This window comes from Ochotona curzoniae, unplaced genomic scaffold (assembly GCF_017591425.1).
Source record: "Ochotona curzoniae isolate NIBS_2020 unplaced genomic scaffold, NIBS_Ocur_1.0 contig_43, whole genome shotgun sequence".
NCBI classification, from domain to species: Eukaryota; Metazoa; Chordata; class Mammalia; order Lagomorpha; family Ochotonidae; genus Ochotona; species Ochotona curzoniae.
The window spans coordinates 19,134,012-19,158,573 of record NW_024466218.1 but is presented as its reverse complement, the minus strand read 5'-3'; the positions used below and the strand labels follow the sequence as shown (position 1 = coordinate 19,158,573).

Below are 24,562 nucleotides of genomic sequence, written 5' to 3'. Positions count from 1 at the left end.
CTGGTTCTCCCACATGGGTGCAGGGGCCTGAGGACCTGTACCATCTTCCTCGGTTTTCCTAGTCCATAAGCAGGGAGCTAGATGGGAAGTGGAACAGCTGGGACACAAAGTGGCACCCTTATGGAATGCCAGCACTTGCAGGCAGAGGATTAGCCTATTGAGCCGCCATGTCAGCTCCTTAGCCGGGGCTTTTCAAGAGGCATTTGCTACTTAGGGTCCTCATTTCTGTGAGTTTTAGCATGGATGACATACAGATCTGTCCCCTGTCACCTCCCCATGTTTTCTTGGCTGCAAATTTTGCCACCTAAAGGTTGCATTGAGCCTGCTGGGAAAAGCAGTGTTAGTTTTCAGGGAACCCTGCTATTAGAGTTTTGTTCGGTCATTCAGAAAGCACAGCTGTGGCTCCATGGTCAGCAGGCAGATAGGCAGAGGTGCATATACCAGCGGGGGTTGGGGTAGAGCCTCTGACTGCAGCTGGAGGGGGTATGGCAGGAGAACTGACTCTGCTGGCTCTTTGTTATCCAAACAGCAGGAACTCCACCTGGCCTCTTGGTCCCTGCAATGTTCAGAAGAGTGAGGGGGTCCACAGTTGTCTTTGAACACTGAGCCTTTGGTGCTGGCCCATTTTCTGTGGGGCCCATGCCCCACAGGCTGGCTTCCCACAGTGGTGGCCTCCCTAGAAGAACCGACTGGAAGAGCTTGTGGAGAGATTCTGGCCAGGCAGGGGCCAGTCAGGTGAGCAAAACCGCCAGGCCCTTGGGAAGCTGTTTTGGAGCAGGCATCCATAGACAATGGCTCTGTTCCCTGCTGGCTACTTCAGTCTGTCATTCCTCTTCCCGCATTCCTGTATCCCTCTTTTCTTTCCTCACTCTTGCTTTCTTGCTCTTTCTCCCTGCTTCTCTCTCCCAGGTTGCCTTCTTTCTTCTCAGTGTCCTTCTCCTCTATGCCCTTCCTCCCTTACTGCCTTTCTTAGCCCCCTTGTCCTTGTTTTCACCTCCTTGCTTCCCCTATCCAAGGCTCAGGCCAGCTTCTCCTTCTGTCTTCTGTGACCCCTCTGGGTCAGAGGCAAGGCTAGCTGATATCAACTCGGTTTTGGAATTCAGGTACCCTTATCCAATGTCCCTACCAATTGAACTGATTTCCTTCTGGGAGTCACTGCTTGACCAAGAGTTAGTTTCAGAGTTCCCAAGAGTAGCCACAGAATTAGTGTCCAGAGTGCTCATTCTAGATCTTTCTGTGAAAATTCCAGTTTCAGAGCTCAATTTCTAACAGAATCTCACCTCTGCCAGGAACACATAAGAATGATAGACCCTGCATGTGGAGCTCATGTTTAATGGAATGGGGCTGAATTGTATACTGCGTATCTGTCAGTTGGTGTGTGTGCAGCTCTGCCTGCCTTACTCTGGGTGGGACAGGTCCTGGGAGTAGAGTACAGGGCCCAGGGAAGCAGCTAATCAGTCTTCCATCTCCATCATCCCAGCAAGCAAGCCGGTGGTGTTTCAGGGCAGAGGATGCTCCTCTTGCTGTAATTCACCTATTGAATAATTCAGTATATGTCATATATTGCCATCTATCTATAGTTGCATGGTGTGTTGAAATGTGTTATGCCACTTGTTAGCATTTATTATTAACAGGAGCTTGGAAGGGAAGTCAGGAAGTACCAAATATAACCAGAGCATCAGGAGAGGCGAGGAAGCCAGTGATTCATACTCCGTGTGCGACCACAAGAAGGAGCCAACCCTGATGATGAGTCTGGAGAGCTTCCCAAAGGGCCAGGGCAGTCCAGGCCAGGTAGTGCTCATAAAGGCTGCGGTTACAGCTTCTGGTGGGGCACAAGCTGGGAGAAGTCCAGGCTGAACTGGAAAATGTATGAGTTATGAAATATGCAATGACAGATAGCTTTGTTAATTTCAAGTTGCAATCTATAAAGCATTGTTTAATAATCATCCTTAGAGAAACTAGTGATTAGATGGAGATCCTAGTGATTACATGGGGATACCATTTGAAAGGAAGAGCAGGAGAGAGAGGGAGAAAGCAGGAGAGAGAGGGAGAGAGTGGGAGAGAGAGGGAGAGAGCGGGAGAGAAAGGGAGAGAGCAGGAGAGAGGGAGAGAGGGAGAGAGCGGGAGAGAGAGGGAGAGAGCGGGAGAGAGAGGGAGAGAGCAGGAGAGAGAGGGAAAGAGAGAAGAGAGAGAATGAATCTTCCATATGTTGGTTTACTTCTCAAGTCTGGGCCAGGTTGAACTCAGGAGGCAGGAACTCTATCTGGGTCTCCCATTTGGGTGACCCTTGGACCATCTGCTGCCCCCCAGGTGCACTGACAGGGAGCTGTTTAGGAAACAGAGCAGCTGGGACTCTAAATGACATTGGTATGGGATGCCAGTGCCACAGGCAGCAGCTTAACCTATTGTACTGTACTGCCAGTCCCTGGGATGCTTTTTATAATCAGCAAATGTTTCTGTTTAGGCAGGTGCTCTAAACAGAAAGTGAGACCTTTGAGGTCAGTCCTCACCTGATGTTCCAGTCGTGTTTGTGTTACCATCATCTCCTAAACTGGACAAGCAACTGTGCTTTTTCAGCTGTGACTTCTCAACACACAGTGTCGCACCTGACATGTCATGGGTGCTCAGAAAGTGCTAACTAAGTTCAAGGGTGGATACGGCAAGGAAATAATAAAAGCTTTGGTAAGAAAGCAGTCTTCAGTTTCAATGCTCCCTCATAGAGAATTGCATGGGCAGTCTAGGCTGCTAGGTGGGAAGCTGGGCCTGCCAGTGGAGAAGGGAGGTGTGTAGAACAGAGAGGAGGTGGGGTCTCTGCAGAGTCCCCATGGAGCTTGGCCAGGGGTGGGGTGGTTCTAGCAGGGGAGGATGAGTCCTTGGCCAGCCCTCATTCAGGCTATGTTCCGGGGAGGGAAGAGGCAGTTGCACTGCCAGTGGTTTCCCATACTGGGTGAGCAGGATTACTGCATCCACTGCCTTGGGACATTTCAGGAAAGCTTCCTCCAGTTCCACAGGTGAAGAGCAACTGAGACAGGTGGCTGTCCCGAGCTGTCCCAGCAGCCAGAATGTACTGTCAGCTTGCCCTTATCTTACACCCACAGGGCTCTGCTTAGCACCTGCCAGTCTTGTCCTCTTGCCACCACAGCCTCCCCCCTTCCCCTTGCCTCCTTGAAGCCTTCCCTGGTAGTTCCAGCACCCATGTGATGGTTCTGCCCTAACTTTACCTGCTGTAAGGCATGTCTGCCCTCAGGGTCATTCTGCACAGTGATCTTTCCAGCAGGTGCATCTTCAGCCTTCTGTGTCTGCTCCGGCTTCCCCCAATTCTCAGAAGAGTCTTTGACCTTGGAGACAGGCCTGGGCTCTCTGTGCTGACATCTCCAAAACTCTGACCCCTTGAGCTCATAGGAGGCCTGGCCGGCCTTGTCAGCCCCTTCTTCCTGACTCCACGCCAACCTTGGCTTTCCTGTCTGAGATGAGATAGTGAAGAGGAGACATTAGAGGTGTCCACAGGAGTCCTTGTGTCCAGGGTCTAGGGCAGAGGTGGGCAGGCCATGGCAGCTGATGGGAAAGGCTCCCCAAGTCAGGGAGTAGTTCCCAAACTGATGCCCCAGAGAGCTGAGCTCATGTCCAAAGCCAGCACTGTCCTCTGTGTTTGCAGTTAACAAGCCCTGTAAAGGATAAACTTTGGGACTGTCATATCTGAGAGCCAGAAGGAACTTGAATGAATTCCATTTAGCACTTTATTATGCTGTAGTGAATTACTTCCTAATTGTTTCCAGATAGTGTCTAATTGGGTAATAAATCGTGGGGGACAGATGTCAAGTGCTCTACAGGCTTAATGTAGTTGTCAGGCTCTTCTGTGAAGGGGGTGAGATCCAGTGTGGGTCTGAAAGTAGCTGCTCATTGCATGGCATCATGGTGGAGCTGACAGCATGGTAGGCACTGTGCTGGGCACCTTTGGTTGGCACAAGTAAATTGAATAAGTTCTTATCTTCATGCAACAAAAAATTTAGCTGTGAGACAGAGAACAGCGGTAAGCAAGAAGCTTAGGGGGTGATTGCATTGATCAGAATGGATAGGTACCTGTCCACACAGAATCTGAGAAAGTGCCCAATCATTCAGGTTGGAGAAAGTAATGTGGCAGGGTTTAATAGAAACAATATTCTGGCAGGCCAGTACGGGGGATGGCTCAGGAGAGAGCTGAGAGCTGAGCACGTAAGTCTGGGCTTGTAAGGGATTGGGGTCCAGTTCTTCTCACCTGCCCTCTTCCTTCCTCTCCTAGACAAAGGGTCTGTTGGGTGCAAAGTGAGTAATATTACTCCTGAGGTTTCAGTACCCAGTGCTATCCGATCCGGGAGCCTAGGAGCTTCCCCCAGGGTTGGTGCCTTGTGGTCCTGGGCGAAGAAGATAACCCTGGAGAATGTTCCTGTGGGTGAGGCAGTAAGGCTGGGACCACCTGTAAAGTTACCAGGTTCTGGGCAAGACTTTGTAGTGTAAAATACTGGGCTGCTTCTGAGCTGCACTTCCCAGGCCCCTCACACTCACAACTCATGCACAGGCTGATTTCTCACTTTCTCCCTGAAATTTACACATACCTTGGGGAGAAGGAAGCAGAGTCTCAAGAGAGCTACATTGCTCCAAGGCTGTGAGTGGTGGGGCTAGGTGGGGCTAGAACCTACCCCACCTTGCCACCCGGGAGTCCTGGCATTGGGAGAGGGTGACAGAGATTTTCTTCCTGGTCTCTGATGAGCTCTCCCCGCCTTTCCTTCCAAGTTCTTAGAGCTCTTCTTTTATTCTTGCCCTCACTCCTGGCCCATACATCCAGCTGTAATGCTAGCAGCTATTGTGGTCCCATCCACTGCCTTCTCAATTCCTTCCTGTTGGTTCTGAGAGCTGTGAGGCTAATGGCTCCCAGCGTTGTCCTCTCTTCGATGTCTCTCCTTCCTCTTGCTGCTGCTGGAAGCTCTGATTTTTCAAGAGAAACTCTTGGGGATAAATCCCAGGCTTGTTTCAGGTGTTGGAATGGGGCAGATAGCTTTGTGCTTCTGCTTTGTAAATGCAGGCTGACCTGGTGTAAGCTTCTCTAGGCAATCCTCAGTTCTGCTGAAAAGAAGGAGAAAGACAGAGCCCTGCGACCCTGAGCAACTGGAGAGAGTCTGGGGAATTAGGGTTGACAGAACATCCTGGGCTGGAGAAAGAAATAAGAAAATGGGAAGCTGAATTTGAGGGAGTGAGCCAGTAGACAGATCTTTTTCTGTCTACTGTCAAATGAATGAAGACAAAATCTTTAAAAAAAAAAAAAAAAGAAGAAGAAGTAAGTCCCTTTCCTCTCCTACAATTGCTCCCAAGTTCTTGGGACCTGGATAGGCAAGGCCACTGGGGGAGGGGACGTGGTAGTGTCCAGAGCTGAGGATGTATCACAAGCTTCCTGACCCATGAGCCTTATGGCCTTCAACTGAGTCTCCTGGATAAATAGTCCTCTAGAGGCACCTCCCTGTACCTCAGTTTCCTCAGGTGTATTCCTGGAGCTGGTCTAGTAGGTCACGTGCTCTGCAGCTGGCTGAGGACTTGAAGGCCAAAGGGGCTCCAGCATAGGCCACAGCTATGAGAGTAGTGCGAAGTTCAGAGGAACCTCTTGTTGCTGAACAGTACCCAAAATAGTTGGACAACTTACCTTAGAACCCCAAGCTGAATCTATTTGCCTGATGTGCAGAAAGCCAATCACTGACATTGAGTGGTGGGGGACAGTAGGCATTTATTACAGAGCACAGAGCAAGGAGCCAGTAAACTATTGCTTAACTCCCGGGCTCCTCCAAGAGTTAGGGTGAAGATTCTTACAGACTGAACTTGGAATTGAGAGGGGCATGATCACCTTATGTCCAAGTTCCTGGTTGGTCATTGGAGTTTATGACCTTCCTTTGATTGGTCAGTGCTGCTATGCTGTCTAGGGAATTTATGATTGGGCAGCAATCATAAGGAGGAGGGGGTGTTTCCGGTTGGTCTGGGGATTCTGTGAAGGTGGACTTCTCCTGCATAGATCACCCTAGGACACCACTGGCCGTGCAGTGCCAGCACGCCATGTGGGCACCAGTTCAAGTCCTGACTGTTCCACTTTCCATTCAGCTCCTTGCTAATGTGCCTGGGAAAGCATTTGAAGATGGCTCAAGTCCTTGAGTCCCTGAACCCATGTGGGAGACCAGGAAGAAGATGGTCTCAGACTGGATGAGCTCAGGCCTTTTGGCATATAGGGAGTGAGCTAGTAGATGGAGGATCTCTATCTCTTTTCTCTATACAAATCTGCCTTTTGAATAAAAATGAATAAATCTTTTTAAAAAATATAAATTCTGATTTTGAGAAAGGGTCAAGCAGGGCTGAACTGTAGCTCATCCTCACATTACCTGCCAAGTGCCTGACACATGGCTTAATTTATCTGTAGAAAAAGTATTTTCTTCTTAATTTGCATGAAGGTGCCATCTGGATGCTGGCCTTTTTGCTCAGTGTGAAATCAGGCGGCTTCTTGATGGTTCTCTGAGACTCTGCCTAGGCCTGGGGGTAGTCTGGGGTTTCCACTGCTGAGCTGGGGCACATTCTTGCTTTCCTCCTATGTGATCAAGAGTTCTCTGAACTCCTGCTTTCTTGAATACCACCACCATCTGAGAGAGAGAGAGAGAGATGGAGATGTCAGACACATAGCCAAGTGCGTGGATCTCACCTGTGCAAACCATGACTGCCAGGGTCCATTCTGTTGTGGCTTTCCAAAGGGGAAGGCATGGCCCTGCAAATGTTTTCAAAGGAGGGAACAATCCCACAGGGGAGCTCCTGCAGGGACAGGGTCACGTAGAAAGGCTGGTAGGGGATGATGGAGCCATGCTGTCTGCAGGCCTGGGCATGCTCAACATGCAGAGTTGGGTGGGAAGAGGGGTGGGTGGTCAGGGCCAAGACTCTGAGGGTCACCCATGTCAGCCTTCTGCATTAGTCTTCTCCTGTAGAGGACTCCACCTGCTGATCTGGCACCCAGTTGTGTCCCAGAGTACTTGAGGACATAGAGATGGGCCAAGATGGATGCAGCTGGTGCCAGACCCGGATCTGGCTGCCGGAAGCCGAGCAGGGTCTACAAGGCAGTAGGATCCTGGTGTGACTGGCTGGGGCTATTTATACCTGTAAGCTGCCCTAGGAGGGGAGATAGTCTTTCCAGAACTGAAAGAAGAGACAGTGTCTGACTCCCGATGAGTGCTAGTGCACTTTCAGAAGGTCAGAGAGCTTCTCTTGCCTGCATGCAGGCGGAGGGCAAGTTCAAGCTCACTGGAGGGAGTGCCCTGATCTAAAGAAAGAGAGGAATGTTTTGTTATTAGTTGCCACCATATGAGAATCATAACCCCTTTACAGAAAGTTTACCAAAATACGGAAAAGCATGTGAAAAGTCACTCAGTCTGATCCAAAAATACCTTCTGAATGTCGTGTTATAGTTGCTTCCTTTCTTGCTGCATTCAAGTGTGTGTAATTCTTTTTTGGAGACTACAATTTTGTGAACTGCATTCTTCATTTTTCATTTTCTGTTTTTTTAAGATTTATGTATTTTTATTGCAAAGGCAGATTTTATAGTGAGGAGAGTGAGAAAATGGTCTTCCATTGGTTCCATGGTTCACTCCCCAAATGGCTGCAACGGCTAGAGCTGAGTTGATCCAAAGCTAGAAGTCAGGAGCCAGGAGCTTCTTCTGGGTCTCCTGGGAAGGTGCAAGGGTCCAAGAACTTGGGTCATCCTCTGTTGCTTTTCCAGGTCATAAGCTGGGAACTGGATGGGAAGTGGAGCAGTCAGAACATGAACTGGTGCTCATATGAGATTCTGGCACTTACAGACAGAGGTTTAACCAATTGAACTATCATACTAGCTCTTTTCCTTTGACATTTTCATATGAGCATCTTCTCATGTCATTACACAAAATTTAAAATCCCTCCCATCTGTTTGTTCTCTTCCTAAGTGCTTACAACAGTCAGGACTTGGCTGGGCTATAGCAAGAAACTATAACTCAACCCTAATCTCCTGCACGGGTGGCAGGAACTGAATCACTTGTGCCATTACTGCTGCCTCCCAGGATCTGCATCCAGAGTCAGGAGCTTGAGGTGGGTTAGACCCTTGTGTGTGGGGCATGAGCTTCCTAACTGATCTCTCAGCTACTAGGCCAGCCACTCATTTGACCTCATCTTCTGTGGCTGTGCCATGGTCTCTAGACCCAGGCCAAACAGGATTCCTGTGGTTCCCTCCAGATGGCAGCCCTTGGGCATTCGGACAAGACCAGAAGCTGGGGGTGACCGGGGTGGCTGTGCTTCTCACAAAGTCAATCATTGCTTAATGCGAGGCTGGAGTAGTATATCTGCCCAGAACCAAGCCTGGGCAGGATGGCCTGGGAAACAAGGGCTATCAGACCCATTTTCTAGATGGAAAGTTGAAACTTAACACCCAGTAATAGGCAAGGGCAGTTGTGATAACTTGGCTGAGGCATTGTATGGAGTATTTTCAGGGTGACTAGGGATTGCTGTAGTTGGTCACTAGAAGCAAGAGGCATGGCTCGCCAGGCAGAACCACCGGGGACGGGGGGCACCAGGTCAGTCCAGAGACAGAAAAGCAAGTGGTGATGTGGCAGGGCCTTCATTATGGTTGCCCTGGCAGGAACTGCTAAGGCGGGGTCTTGCAGGCTTAATTTCCCTGAGACCCACACAGCCAGCTTGGAGTTGCCTCGGGGCCGAGTACCCAACCTCCTCGCTTCCTGTGGGCGAAGACTGTAGCCTCCTGTCTTCCACAGACCTGGTGGATTCTAAGGGCACAATGAGTCTGGCTTGGGTTGCACATCATGAGCTCTGTGATCAGACACCTGACCTTCACTTGCCGCTGAGTGACTGGAAAACCACACAAGCCAGCGCCAAGGTTGTGGACTGTATCAAGGTGTTAGGCCAACTCCTGCCTGGTAGCCACAGAGAACAGGACCTGTGCTAACTCATTAGAAGACAGAGGCATGTAGTAAGGGCACAGCCTCCCAGCATGCCACCCGCTGCTCCCCACCCCTACCTCCCTGCCTGGAAAGCTGAAAGAGCCTGGGCCTCCAGGAATGCCTGCTGTGAAATGGAGCCTCGTGAAAGCCCAGAGCCGATCACAGGGGTGCTGCCATGACGGCAGTTTCCACAAGCTCTGCCACCGTGGCCATGTGGTTTTGCACCAGCAAAACCACTGAACCACGGGCCCGGCACGGTGGCGCAAGTGGTTAAGGTCCTCGCCTTCACGCCCGGGATGCTTTATGGGCGCCTGTTCTATCCCGGCAGCCCTGCTTCCCTTCCAGCTCCCTGCCTGTGGCCTGGGAAAGCAGTCGAGGACGGCCCAAAGCTTTGGGATCCTGCACCTGTGTGGGAGACCCGCAAGAGGCTCCTGGCTTCGGATCGGCATAGCATCGGCTGTTGCACTCACTTGGGGAGTGAATCATGGGACGGAAGATCTTCCTCTCTCTCTCTCCTCTCTGTATATCGCCTTTCCAATAAAAAAAAAAAAAACAAACAAACACTGAACCTGCTGTGTATCTCCCCTAACAATTCTGAATCAGTCTTGGACAGGTGCTTTTCAGGTGATTGGCTGAACCTAAAGGGCACCCAAGATTCTGGCTGCAAAGAATGCCAGGAGATGTAGTTTCGAGCTTGCCTGCCTTGGGAGAGCAGAAGGTTGAATGGTAACAGGGTCCCACACTTGAGATGCTCAGTTTGTAAAGAGGCACAGATATATTAACTGACCACTAGCTAGCACACTGTGGTTTGCTCTAGTTAAGAGGCCATGTGCAGGGCCCGGTGAGGTGGCCTAGTGACTAAAGTCCTTGCCTTGAATGCACTGGGATCCCATATGGGCACCGGTTCTAATCCTGGCAGCTCCATTTCCCATCCAGCTCCCTGCTTGCGGCCTAGGAAAGCAATCGGGGATGGCCCAAAGCCTTGAGACCCTGTATCCGTGTGGGAGACCTGGAGGAGGTTCCTGGCTCCTGGCTTTGGATTGGCTCAGCTCCAGCAGCTGTTGCAGTCACTTGGGGAGTGAATCGTTAGACGGCAGATCTTTCTCTGTCTCCTCCTCTCTGTATATCTGACTTTGCAATAAAAGTAAATAAATCTTAAAAAAAAAAAAAAAGAGGCCATGTGCAGAGAGCCCAGAAGTGGAGATGGAAGAAAGTTTCCCAAAAGTGTGGGTGCTGGTGCTGGGTGCTAAAGGACCAGTGTGAGTTTTCCAAGGGATTAAGGCGGAGAAAGGTATTTCTGAAGCATAAGAGACACAGGCAGGAAGGGTCAAGTTTGGTATCTTATGATTCTTCCATAGCTGGCTCTTGCTTTAAACATTTATTTCTTTGTTTATCTGAGAGGCCAAAGAGAGATCTTTCATCCATCAATTCGCTACACAAAGACCTGCAGCAGCCAGTGCTTGGCTAACCTGAGGCCAGAAGCTGGGAACTCAATTTAGGTCATCCATGTGAGTGAGAGGGACTTGAGTACTTGAGGGCATTGATGCCTGTCTGGGTAAACACTGGCAGGTAGCTGGGATTGGGGTGTGGCCAGGCCTCAAACCCAGGTGCTCTGATGTGGGAGGCAGGCATCTTAACTGTCAGGCACTCTATCCCGTTCCTACTGACCACCTCTGTTCTTTCATTGATGTGAGGGCAAGGAGCCCATCTGTTTTGTAAAAAGGGACCAATTTGTGATGTAAAATGCTTTCATATTCTAAAATATTATAAATTCTATAAGTAATTATTTTATTTATTTATTGCTATTAGATCATACTTTAAGTTAGTAAGAACTAATATTTATAGCTTCAATTTTAGGGATGTTAAATATGAAATGAAATTAAAATTATTTAAATTCTTAGCATGCTTTGAGGACATCCATCTTGTGGGTACAATGTCTTTTTCCCATCTGACGCCTAAGCAGGCCTGTTTGAAGGATTCTAGGCCTACGAGCCATGCTCTTGTGCATGGTGATATGGCTGGCATGGAAGGATGCCTGTAAAGTGACACTGTCCTAGACTGGGAGGGCTGTGAGAAATGCTCCAGGCATGCTTACATTTCCTGTGCCTGGTACCGTTTCCCAGAGCTCAGTGCCCACTTGACTGACATGGCTGAGATGGCCTTGGGATCCAGGACTTCCCACTGTACCTGCCCCCACTGCTCAGCAGCTTCACAGAGAAGCCAGAAGAGCTGAGCACTCACTTGCCCCTACCCTGACAGGTGTCTTCTCATCTCCAAAGAAAGGCCATGTGGGGAGGAGTGTTCAGTCAACTTCTGCCCCTCCAGGCAAATCCCTACCCCTGTGAGTAGGCTGCAGAACCCAGGGGTACCAGCTTTCCAAGTCTTGAGTCCATGAGCATATTCATGTTTTGGTTCTACCTCCAGAGCTGAGTGACTCTGAGTGAGATAGTGAACTCCCAGATGAGTCAGGGAATTCCTGATGGGGGCTAGGGAGGGGTTGAGGGGAGGCCAGTGCAGGTTGCACTGGGAGGAGGCCAGTGAGAAGGGTGGAAGGTGAGTGCATCCACCAGCAGCTATGGGAAGTGGCTTGGACTCAGGCCTGGGCTGCTTCATAGTCCAACCCCAGACCAAGCTCCGCTATGCTGGGTAGACCTGGGGTTCCGTCTGTTTGGGAGGAGAGAAATGTCAGTCTCAGCTGCACAACAGCATGGGCAGGAGGATGCTTGGTGCTGATGGAAATGGAGAGGCTTTGTGAGGTAGGAGGCAGATGCTGGCCTCTATGCCCTCCCCATCACAGGGCACAGAACTTCCCTCTTTCTCCCCTTTCCTTTGTGGCCGTGAACTTGGAACTGCACCTACTACTTCTGGATCTCACTGTCATGGGAATAGTCTCTTTGTCCCTCCAAGTGTGTACACACCCAGGGTGGTAGGCTGTTGAGAGGCACTGATCACTCCAGTCATCAGCCACAAGGTGCAGGGTCCCCTCCCAACCCCAGCCAGCTCATCTGCTCGGTGGGAGCTGCTTTGCCAGGGATGGATTTAACGTCCCCACCCCCAACTCCTTACCCCCACTGCCAAGAGCTAGGCTGGGTGGGAAGAGCTCAGCAAGCCACTCTGTGTAACCACTGTTCCTGTTGATTCACAGGTATTTTGAGTTTTACGAGGGGCCTTTTGAGTATAATTCCACAAGATGCCTGGAGCTGAGGCACGAGATCCTGGAGGTGAAGGTGCTGTCCATGTGAGTGTGGCCGGGGCTGCATTGGCGGTGCAGGGTGGGGAGGGCGGAAGGCAGGGGACTGGAAACAAAGTGGGATAAAGATCTGGTGGCCCAAGGCCACCATCCTGTCATTCAGCATTCGCAAAGCACCGCAGGGCAGGGATGTGGGAGGCTGAGACTGCTGTATGGCAAAGCACCCAGCTTGCAAGGTCACCTTTGGTATAGTGGGAGTTTTAGTCCCTGGCTCAGTTACTGGTGTCCTTGGTCAGCATCACTGGACTCCGCTTGTGTAAAAGTCAGAGCACCTGGGAGCCTCTTACTGAAATTCAGTTTGTACTTGGCTCCATGGCTATGTGTGACCCTCCTGACTGGAGTGATTCTCAGTTGTGTATGTCACAGAAAGAGATAGGGTCTTGGGCTTGGGCAGCCCCAGATCCAGAATTCACTTTGGGCCTTTCCAACTCTGAGTCTCCTTGCAAATGACTTAACTTCTCTGAGCCTTTGTGCTTGCCTGTGCAGGCAGGGTCAGTGTTATCCCCCCTTGGGGAGCTGCTGTGGAGGTCAGCTGGGAAGCTTTGTGTGAGAAGTGTCCCAGGCACCCATAGAGTAGCACGCTTGTAGGAGCTGCATAAATATTCATGTCCCCTCTCTTTCTCTTTCCTTCCACCGCTCTCCTATTTGGGAGAGCAGCACTGGCATTAGCTTTTCTGGGCTGTCATGCATAGCCTCTGTAAGTTTGGCTGGAAAGCCCCAAAGCTGAGACCAACTGCCCAGCTGTCATGAGCTGCAGAAGTGATGGCTCCGACACTACTCTGTGGTCTGTGTGCTCCATCCAGAATAAGCACAAGATGCACCTCTCACCTGCTCTCCTGGCTCTGGGCTCAGCATGCACGACAATGGCTCCTTGCCAGGGAGCCCTCCGCCCAGCAAGGTGGGAACAGACGTTAGAATAGAAGTGTGAGGTGGTGGGAAGTTGATCTTGGCTGGAGTAGGGGCAGGGTTTATTAGGCAAGGTGTTCCTGAGGTTGGTCCTCCTGTCAGGAGGATTTCAGATGGAAGGGACAGCCTGTGTGTACAAAGGCCCCATGCCAGGAGCAAGCCTGGGGATGCTGATAGTACAACTAGGGGCACAGGTGGGGCAGATGGGGGCTTTGTGGTAGAGACCCAAGTCTGAGTTTTGTCTCTTTGAGGGCAGTAGATACCCATGGAGGGTTTTTTTTTTTTTTAAGTTATTTACTTATTTTTGTTTTGTTTGGGATGATGACACAAAGAGAGACAAAGACAGGAAAGGGAGAGAGAAAAAGAGAATGTTTCCATTTGGTAATTCACTCCTCAAATGCCTATATAACAAGTATAAAAGCTGGGGCTGGGCCAGACTGGAGCTGGGAGCCTGGAACTTAGTCTGAGTTTTCGTTGCATGTACACCAGCTACTTCCCAGAATGTGCATGAGCAGGAGGCTAGGATTAACAACACAGTTGAACCCTGACACTCCAGCAGGAGACAGGGTGTCAGCTGCTGCCCCAGAGGAGGGATTGAAGCAGGATTGGCTCAGTGGCCAAGGCAGGCACCCAGAGCATAGACAGGAGTCACGGCCAACAGCTCAATGATCTCTGGCCATCCTGGAGGCTGGGTGTTGGTGAGACCGGTTCTCCTGTCTTCCTGGAGAGGAGCTGGCTGCCTTATCACAGTGTCCCCACATGTAGCTTCACAGCCTATGTCCTGACTGTGTTCCAAGTACCTCTTACTAGAAGGGCACCTGTCATTTAAGGTGCCCTTAAGGACTTGACTGATGGCCTCATTTTACCCTCGTTACCTCTATAATGACCCTCTTCTCCAAACACAGCCCTGTTCTGAGATACTGGGGCTTGGACTCCAATATAGGAATTTAAAGGGACACAGTTTAGCCAATGGCAGCACCCTCTTCAGCTTCCATGCAGAATTGGATTTAAAACAACCAACCTAGAGCGCCAGTGTCATGGTCTGTCAGACTAAACCTCTACCTGAAGTGCTGATCCAGTATGGGCACTGATTCAAGTTTTAGCTGCTCCTCTTCTGATCAAGCCTCCTGCTGATGTACGTGGGATGGAAGCAGATGATGGTCCCAGTGCTTGGGCCCCTGCACCCACATGGGAAACTGGGAAGAAGCTTCTGGCCCCTGGCTTTGGACTGACCCAGCTGTGGCCATTGCAGCCATTTGAAGAGTGATTCAATAAGAGGAAGACCTCTCTCTTTGTATTTCCTTCTCCCTCTGTCTTTGTAGCTCTGCCTTTCAAATAAATAAATAAATAAATAAATAAATCTTTAAAAATAAAAATTATGTAAGGAGAACTGGCCTGCCCAAATCCTTTGCTTTGAGCCTGAAACACAATATGGGTTGTGGTAGACCCAGGGCCACTTTGTCCCTCCTTATGGTCCTCTCATGGTAGTGATATCAAGCTTTAGTTCTTATTTGTCATTGGTTCCCAAGGATAGAATTCCTGGGTTGAGTAGCCATCCCAACTGCTGACTCCGTGGTCTAGCTTGGCCTTGCATAGCCTGTCTCTCCCATGGCAAGTGCATGTTCCAGGATCCCTGAGCCCTGGTGATCTGCAGGAGAGGTGTTTAGGAGCAGCGAGCTCTGCACCTCCTTTTGTGAGTCACTTGGTCCTCCAGCTCTGTGACAGGAAGGTCCCAGAGGCCAGGCTCTGATTTGAGTGGCCATGACAGTATCTGGCCATCTGCAGGCTCATGGTGCTCCACCCTGCGTCATCAGGAAAAGGTTAGATGGATCCATGCATTCCTGTCCCCTCAGGCACATGGTATGTCAGCTGGTGCTCCAGCCTAGAGGGTGGGAGGCACATGATTCATCTGGGAATGGTTCAGATCCAGAATGGCTCAAATCAGTGCTAGAAAGCAGTCAGCCAGAAAATCCCCACATGGAAGCTGTCTTGCTCACTGACCGTCCCAGGGGCGGGAGGAATCTGTGGGAAGATCTGCTATGAGGAGATCATCACGAATTCTTGTTTGAATCACTTGCACCTGCTTCATGTTTAAATAAAAATCTACAGTTGCTGCCTGTATTCACATCTAGATGGGGTCACACCTGGTCACTCCCAGGGTGGCCCTCCCCTGCTACTTCTTACTGTTCTTTCTGGAACTGGGAGCTTTGCAGAGATGCCAGGAATGAAGCTGGAGCTTAGGCCACTGGGCAGGTGCTCAGAGGGGCTGACAGGACTTTGCCCTGCAAAGCTGAGGTCCATTCCCTGCCAGAATGAAGACTCTGAGGGCTAACCTCAAACTCAGGGCGTCTCTGAGTCTGACCCTGTGTGTAGGCTTGTGATATGCTTAGAAGTGAATGAGTGGGACCCAAATGAAATGGGTCAGTGGCTAAGTCCTTGCCTTGCAAACACCAGGATCCCATATGGGCCTCCAGTTCATGTCCTGGCTGCTCCACTTCCCATCCAGCTGCTTGGTTTGGGGCCTGGGAAAGCAGTAGAAGATGGCCCAAAGACTTGGAACCCTACACCCACATGAGAGACCCTGGAGGAAATCTCCTGGCTCCTGATTTTGGATCAGCTCTGACCATTGTGGCTACTTGGGAAATGAACTAGTGGATGGAAAATCTTTCTCTCTGTCTCTCCTTTTCACTGTAAACCTGCATTTCCAATAAAAATAAATTTTTTTAAAAAAAGAAGTGAATGAGTAGATGGAGGAAGTAGGTGAGAGCCAGCTGCAAGCAGAGATCATGGAAGGAAAGGGGAATAAAGGAGGTGACACTATTCTCCTTCGTTCCAATCATCATATGCTCATGAAAAATCAAGATCATGAAACTGAAGGAAAAGCCCCCTGTCCCTTGCCTTACACCTTGCCACCCAGCTTGACATTTTTCGATTGTCTGTTCTTTCTGCTGGTGATGGTGGCCTTCCAAGAGTGCATGCAGGCTGCTCTTTGCCAACTTACTCCTTTCCCCCTTTCCCCTGTGCCTGCTGAGGTCCTGCCTTGATGGGTGCTGATTTCGCTTCCTTGTATTCCCTCTCCCTGCTAGTTTCTTCAGTTCAAGGGCATTGTTAATTTTAGCTCATCTATTTGTAGATCATCAAAGTAATCTATTTCTTCTGCTACCATACCCAATATAGACATTCTCTCATTCCTGCACTGTGTGAGATGAGGCTGTTTAGCAGTATCCCCTCCTTTACAATTTACCCCACCAGCCCTCAAAGTCAATCCTTGAGAGTTTGATTTATCAACATCAGGATGGATAACACTGACCTTTCATTTGTAACTGTTAAGAGCCTTTTGGGGGGCATCCTGTAGCAGCCAACCCTAAAAGTTGAACATCAGAAAATCATGTTTTCCATTACTGGGACAACGTAGATGTTGTCCACAGAGGGCTGGGGAGGCATTGTGATTCTGTGTGCTATGTTACATGTTTATTTCTCCTGAATTTTGGAGCAGCTAGCCATCTTTCCCCTATTTTGATCTGTTTATCTCTTATGTGATGGGGTTGAGAGGTCAGGTTTTACGTCCTTCCATGTCTAAGTGACTTACATCTTCCCCTATGGTTGATTGTTAAATAGGTGTGTTGTTGGCTCGCTGGTTGGAAGGTTGTTGGAGTGTTGGCTTGGTGGGTATCTGAGCTGCTGATTAGATTGCTGACTGATTTAGTGGGTGGATAGGTTAAATAAAAGTCATTTCCCTTTAGTTGTTGAAGACCTTCTCCATCATCTTCCAGCACCCACGGCTACATGAAAAGTATGAGAATGGTTGTTCTTTTGGAGCTGATTTTTTTCCTCCTCTAGATTTTTTCAGACATGACAGTTCCCAGTGTCCCAAAGGCATGTTTCAGTGCCCAGTGGGACCCCTGCATATAGAGCTCCTAACCAAACTATTGGACTCTCCCCTCTGCATCTTTCTGTACTTCCTTTCCTAGTACGTGTAGGAGTTGAATTGTGTGCTGCATCTTCTGGATTGTTCTGCTAGCACTTCTGACTCTTGATCTCATATTTTCTCTTTTTGCTTCCTTATTCTGGGAGAAGTCCTTGACTGCATCTGCCAGCTCTTCCATGAACCTCCATTCCCATCTCAAGGTCTCTGTTCTCAGAACAGTCTATTCTTATTTTAAAGGTTGTTTTCTCACCTATATCAGTTTTGTTTTGTTCCAACAGTTTTTTTCTGTGTTCAATTTATCTAGTGGTTTATTCTGATTTGTCTTCTTCGGGTTGACCAGGTGACCCTGGTTAGATTGAAAAATCAAGCAGTTAACATTTGATGGAAGTTGTGTGTCTGAAGTTCCTTAAAATGATGCTGGCTCTTCAGCTGCTTAGAGGTCCCTGTTTTTGGGAACCAGGATACTGGAGCTCTTTCCACGTCTCCTTGTATGGGTACTTTTTATGGGTAGAGGAGTCCAAGGTCTTGGGCCACTTCTGCTGCTTTCCCAAGTGCATTAGCAGGGAGCTTAATTAGCAGTGAAACAACCAGGACCCAAACTGGTGCTGTTACAGCATATAGGATTCCAGTGCTTTAGGCAGTGGCTTTAGTCACTGTGCCACAATATCGGCCCTCAGAGACTACTATTATGCTCATTTTATAGCCAAGAAAACTGAGGCCTAGAGAAATTAATTAAGCTGCTTGAGATTTCATATGTAGGAGGTGGCAGAACTAGATCTTAGATTCAAGTCCCTTTCTCTGGTTCCCAAATCCATGTACATAGTCACTGTGCTCTGTGGGTATTTCTACAAGCACTCTATTCCATACCCCTTCTCCCTGCATCCCTGCTCTTCCCAAGCAAGCACTATCCCTGCCAACTAGGCTTGCCCTGTCTGAGAACAGCTGTTACCAGCTCCAGTTAAACCCAGGAAGCACCTCTACAGAATGAACCTGGTGTCTGTCTTTCTTTGCAATCATGGCTCCTTTGAGGAGAGCTGCTGCAGCTATGCCGGTTGGGATGGTGAAGGACTTCCTGTACTCCCTGAAGTCCTGATGTAATGGGCTCCAGGGGATGAGCCACAGTTGCAGTAGCTTCTTCTTTTTTTCCATTTTTAAAATTTTATTTTTGACAATCTTTACATAGTCAATTAGGGCAAAAAGTTTCAAAGGCTACAGGAAAGTGGGTGAGACGATCATTTCCACATTTTTCCTACTATATCTGGGGTACAGGGGGAGGTAAAAGGAGAAGTACCACCTAGTCTCCCACCCATCCATCCCAGGTCCCCGATGTGGGGCAAGGGTCTTGCTCAAGTGGTTTTGATAGTTCGACAGTTATGAATTGCTGCCAATCTCACCATTCCAAGCACGATGAGGTCGCGGAGTATTCCTCTGATTGACTTAGTCTATTTTAGAGTCTCCATTTGCCCTGTTTTTCACTGCCAACATATGGCTGGGGTAGTTGATTGATTTGTTCTGTCCTCTTGTCATGTTTAGGGATCTGAGTCTGGCAGTTCAATTGGGGGAGATCCCCAAAGAAACTTTGTCTGAGGTGAACCCAGACCAGGTTTTTGTGTATACTTGCAAGTGCGGGGCCTAGTACAGTCCATCGCCCCAATCAGCTGGTAGTTGCAGTTGCTGGGTCAATTCTGTTTCTAGCTCTGTCTTCCACTGGAACCAATGGGTGTTGCAGTCCAGCCTGATTCTGCCCAGCACATACTCGGCCCTCACATAAACCAATGGGAGTGTAGCCTAGTCAGAGTGACCCACAATAACCCCCACCAGGCCTGCCTCCTATTCTGGTTCCTGCACTTGCCATTATGTGCAGCAGACTAGTCCAGTCTGTCCCACATCCTATTCAGCTCTCATACATGTCAGTTGGCATTGAGGCCTAGTTCAACCCAACCAGCTCCACTATCCGGCCCCACACTTGCTGTTGGGTGCCCTTCTGTCTAGCCACCCCTGCCCCTGTCCTGGTTTTCATGCCCTCCAGTGCAGTGCAGTAGCTGAGCTCAGTGCTCAGCTCAAAGAGCTGGTTATACCTCCACCTTGCCATCTAACTAGATCCTTTAGGAATTCCTCTCTGTACCTGCCAGTGTCTGCCTTAGACCTGCTGCCTCTTGTGTTTGTTTATCTGTATTTTCTTTTGAAAGGCAAGAGAGAGAGAGAGAGAGACAGACAGAGACAGAGACAGAGATTCCATTTGCTGGCTCACTCATGTGCTCACAACAGCTGGGGCTTGGCCAGCATGGAGTAGGGGTCAGGAATTCCATCTGGATTTCCCATGTGTGTGGTAGGGGCCCAATAACTTGAGCCATCATCTACTATCTTCTCAGCATATGCATTAGCAAGAAGCTGTATTGGAAGAAAAGTAGCTAGGACTCATATCAGATAACCTGATATGGGATGCTGGCACCCCAAGCTGTGACCTTGAGTGCTCTGATGGCCCAAACCTAGGTTTCCTTGTCACCTTGGCAGGTTGCTGATTGGGCTTGATACATGTAGGAGCTTGCTACATGAGCATCTGCTGGTTCATGTGCTGGGGACACAGGCCTTGGTGACAGGAAGCCTGCTTGTTTCCTTGAGGTGGCCTCAGCAGTTTATCAATGCAGAACAGTGTGTTTGTACTAAAACCAAGTTAAAAGGGCAGTGGAAATCATTGGAATCTGACCCAAGGACCTCTTTCTTATCTGAAAGATGGAAGGAATCAGCCAGGACCAGGGAAATGGAGACAGCTGTCAGAGAGCACATGTGGGAGGGGTGTGTGAACCGTGACACCCTGAGAAGGGAGGAGCATGCCTCTCTTCATTACCTGAGGTTACCTTGTATGCCAGTCTCCCATCAGCCACTGATGGTTGGTGGCAATTTGTGTCTTCGATTCTGTTCATTCAAGTATTTATCAAGCATCTGTATTTTCCTATGCTATCTTCCAGAAGCTGGGGGAGCCAGCATGAAATCATCCCAAGTATGCATTCTACTCAGTAGGCAAATGTAGGTTGGCCATGTACAAATGCATACCTTTTGCAGGCTACAGTCCAAGGCAGAGTCCCATGAGAGTTAGTCAGGCCCATTCCTGAGAAGGCAATACTTAAACAGCCTGCTAGTGGTTGTTCAGTCTGGGACACATATCAAGCTCCTCATCTCTGATTTTTTTCTGTCATTTGAAAATTTTCACCCACTCTAGAGCAGGGAGAAGGAGGAGGGTGTGTCATGATCATGAGTTCTACTGTGTGCTGCACACAGTAGGGCGTTTGCCAGGTTTGGGAAGTAGGTAGCTTCCCTACAGAAATAGTTATGCCTGAGAAGTATATAGAAGGTGAGATGGGTGGACCTGGAAATGGCTTTTACACAGGAAGGAGTATTTTTTATGCTCACAGATCCCTGGAAATGGGAGGTGTGACACTCAGGCCCCCAAGAACATGAGGCAGGGGCTTTGTTGTGGGTTTGGATTTCACAGGAGGGACTGGACAAGGCTGATAGTTAAGGTGCGCAGGCTTAGGCTACCTGTTCAGATACCTTGGGCAGGTGCTGGGGTATAGGAGCTATTTCCGGTTGTATGATGCCTGGTCCTAGAGGTGGTTGGGGCAGGGGACAGTGGCTCCCAGGAAGAGGGGGTGAGGGCAAGGACTGTGGACAGGATATTTGTCTGTGAAAGGTGTGCTGGAAGGCAGGCCTATTGCTCTCCAGGAGATAGCAAGGCTATGTGTGTTGGAACATCGGGAACCCAGAAATAGGAAAACTCAATTAATGCAAAGGTCCAGACCACAATTTGGCCTTTAGGGGAGCAGGATTGAAACATTTCAGGAAAGGGTGATTCCTTGGGGTCACCACAAAGTGTATCAGGTTTAGCTACCACCTGTGACACCTGCATCCCATATCACAGTGTTGGTTTGCATCCCAGCTCCTGATCTAGCTCCCAGATAATGCACTTGGGAAAACAGCACCGGTTGACCTGAGTGTGTGGCCTGGCCCAGCCCTGGCTGCTGTGGCCAGTTAGTAAGGGAAATGGAGAATGGAGTATCTCTTTTCTTTAAGATTAAAAAAAATAATTATGTGAAAGTTACAGAGAGAGACAGAGCAAAAGAGAGAGAGAATATGTGTGTGTGTGTGTGTGTGTGTGTGTGTGTGTGTGTGCAAGAGAGAGAGAGATCTTCCATCTGCTGGTTCACTCCCCAAATGGCCATAATGGACAGAGCCGAACTGATCTAAGGGCAGAAGCCAGGACCTTCCTCCAGATCCTACATTGGTGCAGAGGCCCAAAGATTTGAACCATTCTTATCTGTTATCCAAGTCCATAATAAGCAGGGAGCTGAATCAGAAATGGAGCAGCTAAAACTCGAACTAGTGCCCATATGGATATTGATGCCACAGGCAGAAGCTTAGTTGACTATGCTAGGGTGCCAGCCCCACTAGATCCTTTTCTGTCTCTCCTTTTTCTGTCATTCTGCCTTTCAAACAAATTCTTTAAAAAAAATTACATCTTTAAAGGAAAACAAACAAAACAAAACAAAACAAAACAAAAAGCAAGGAGGTGCTGACGCTTGGTCCAGGCTGGCCTTTTCAAGTCTGTCTATTTTCCACTCCCACAGGGTGAAGCAGTCGGAGCTATTCGACAGGTGGAAGAGTTTGCAGATGTGCAAGTGGGCCATGAACATCTCAGAAGCCAACCAGTTCAAGTACTTGTGCCCCCTTCTCCCCATGTGCTGCTCCTGTCTCTGTCACCTAGGTCTCCGCTGCCCTGCCGAGCACAGCTGGAACTTGGCCGAGCCTGAGAATGTGGCTGGTGGGAGGTGCTGGGTCCCCACACAGTGGGGAGTTGGACTCTTACCTGCTAGCTGCTGCCCTCCACAACCTCTCCTTAAGGGCCCCCTACACAGCCCTGTCACGGGCCTCCTAGCAGCTCTCCTTGGCCTCTGTGGTCCTCTCTGTTCCTCTAGGCCAGGTACTAGGACCTCTGATTGAAATGCACAGATGAACTGCTGAGGGAATCAGGCAGGCAGGAGATGGTCACAGATTACTCCTGAGCTCCGAGTGCCATTTTTATGCAGTTGAACTTGGAAATTTGGCGTCTGCCACTTGTGTCCAAACTGGATTTTCGACAGCACAGGTCCAAGGTTAAAGGTGCCTGTCAGAATGCAGGAATCTTCCAGGGGAGGTTGTAAACCAGGCATGTTCCCAAGTATCTCATTTTCTGCTTAGAAGGCATCTGGTTTGAGTTTTATGTGGTCCTGGGCTGGACCTGGAAGAAGCAGTAGTTTTAGGTGGCACCTGTTTAGAAAATGTGAATGTTTATATAAAGTGGGGACACCCCCCTGGCAAACAGGTACTACAGGCATCAGTGAGACTGGGGAAGCCCAGGCTTGCCACTCATTTGCAGATTTAGCAACCATCCAGTAGAATGTGAACTTGAGCAACAGGCTGGGAGAGTGTGCAGCAGGAACCAAGACCTGTGCCACAACAGGTCTGGCCTTTAGAAGTGTGCCTTGCGAGACAAATGGCTGTGGATGATCCAGGCCCACTCAGTGAGATGCATGAGGGTAGGGCCTGTCCAGGCTGAGCATGGGACAGAAGTCTCTTCAGTGGGCTTAGCTTGTCCAAGGAAATAATGAAACAAGAGCATGAGAGCCGAGACAGGTGTGGGAGCCAGTGGAAGGGATCACACAGCCACACCTAAGTGGGCAGAGCCCTGGGAGAAGGAGAAGCTGTCAGACCCTGCCAGGCTCTAAACAGAAAAAAAAGTTCAAGGCAAGTAGGTTGTCTTCCTTTGCTCTTGTTTCAAACTCATGGCATGATATGGTTGGCAGGGCCCTGGTGCTGTACTGGAGTCAGGGGTGGGTGTGGAACTTTCCCCTGCCAGGAGCAGGATCTTGCCACCTCACAGTGGCATGCTGGTGTATAGACCAGTTGCTAGAGAGCTGGGTTAGTGTGAGTCCCTCCATGTGGAGGTTCTTGGGTGAGGTTTCAGTTTCTGGACCAGCAAAGTTAAAAGGGCCAGATGCTCCCCTAGGGCCCCTACCTTGCCAGGCCCCTGGCCTCCCCTCTGGAAAGCTTCAGTCACACTGAAACTCTAACCCTGCTGCAAGAAAAATCACTCACTGTGGCCAGCTGGGCCCTGCAGCAAGCCTGCAAGGTGAGATGAAGTCAAAAGGAACAACTCACATAACCTTCCTGGCTTTGACAAGCAAGAGAGTCACAGAGGGTCTGAGGTAGGAGAGCCATTCTACAGATGAATAAATTGAGATCCAGAAGAGTGAGGGGGCTTTCTGGAGCATCCCAACTATCAGGTGGGGTGAGGGAGGGGGAGGGTGGTTGGGTAGAGCAGAAGCCAGAATCCAGGCCTCCTGACACCATCGGGATGGTGATCCAAGTCTCCATCCTAGCCCTGGGGTAGCTTTCCACAAAGTTGCTGTCCATCTTCTGATGTGGCTGAGGTCCCTACCTCCAGGAGCCCTTGACACTGAAGGAGCTTAGGTGGGAGGGCCAGTGGGGAAGCAGGAGAGGCAGCCAGATGTCATTGGCCTGTTGCTCCGCTGCTGTTGTTTTTGAATGCTGTGGATCTCCATGGGCCTATAAGCCTTCTGATGGGAGGGGGTGCTAAGGTGACCTTGGTTAGATCCAAGCTGCCAGCGACCAAGGTGCAGGGTTCTGGGTTCCCCAAGTGAGGGGAGCAAGAGGTGAGTAGGATCTAATCCCCACACATATCTGTTTGCTGGCAGACCCAGGAACCTGCAGTTGCTACTGGCTGGGACACTATCTGCAAAGTGGAGCCAAAGGCCCAGCTGCTCTGGCCACAGGCTCTCAGGCCTGCCTCACCAACCCCAGCCTCCCTCTCAGGGGTTTTTGTGGGTTTTTTTTTTTTAAGTCTTCATCTGAGCTTCAACCCCTCTGTCACTTACATGTGTGTGCTTTAAGGACACAGCTGCACCACAGGGGTTCTTAGAGAGGAAATAATGAGCCTCTGGAAAATTCCTCCAGAAGCTGTATCCAGCCCTGGGTCTAGTTTCTGACCCCTCCTCTTCCCAGGTCAGGTTCTAAATGCCCAGGTGTGCTCGTTTCTGTGGCCAGTGTTGTATGTCCTGATCCTGGGACTCCATCAGTCAAGGTGTACACCTTGTCTGAGTTTGTTGTAGGGACCAGGAACCCAAGGAACAGTCCTGCCTCCCTTCCTCCACTGCGGAGGGGGTGGGTGTCCTGCTGGGGCCGGCTAAATGGGGCAGCAGAGTGTGGGTGTCTGGGAAGTGCAGCATCCTTGCAGATTCAGAAGGACTGATGGAAAAGCCTGGCTAATGCCACAATGGGCAGGTGCAAGTTGTCTCAGGCTTAGGGGACTAGCCTTTAGTAAGATTTTGTTCTACCTTCAAGAGGGTGGTGATTGGGAGAGGAGGTTGACAGGCAATGTTGTGTGTGGCTCCCCTGTCTATGCTCTGGCCTTCAAGGCTAGCGTGGTCAGTGGGATGG

At 49.7% G+C, this 24,562-nt stretch overlaps 1 protein-coding gene across 3 annotated transcripts in view; it reads left to right on the top strand.

Moving 5' to 3' along the window:
• The window catches only part of ST8SIA5 (ST8 alpha-N-acetyl-neuraminide alpha-2,8-sialyltransferase 5), a 57,483-nt gene that overhangs the window by 19,811 nt on the left and 13,110 nt on the right, over nucleotides 1-24,562 (top strand). For 2 of the 3 annotated variants that reach the window (XM_040984724.1, XM_040984723.1), the window contains 2 exons: nucleotides 12,130-12,222; nucleotides 21,694-21,780. In XM_040984724.1, coding sequence (XP_040840658.1) covers nucleotides 12,130-12,222; nucleotides 21,694-21,780 — 180 coding nt within the window. The remainder of the gene's footprint in view (nucleotides 1-12,129; nucleotides 12,223-21,693; nucleotides 21,781-24,562) is intronic. The other variant, XM_040984725.1, reaches the window with a different exon arrangement.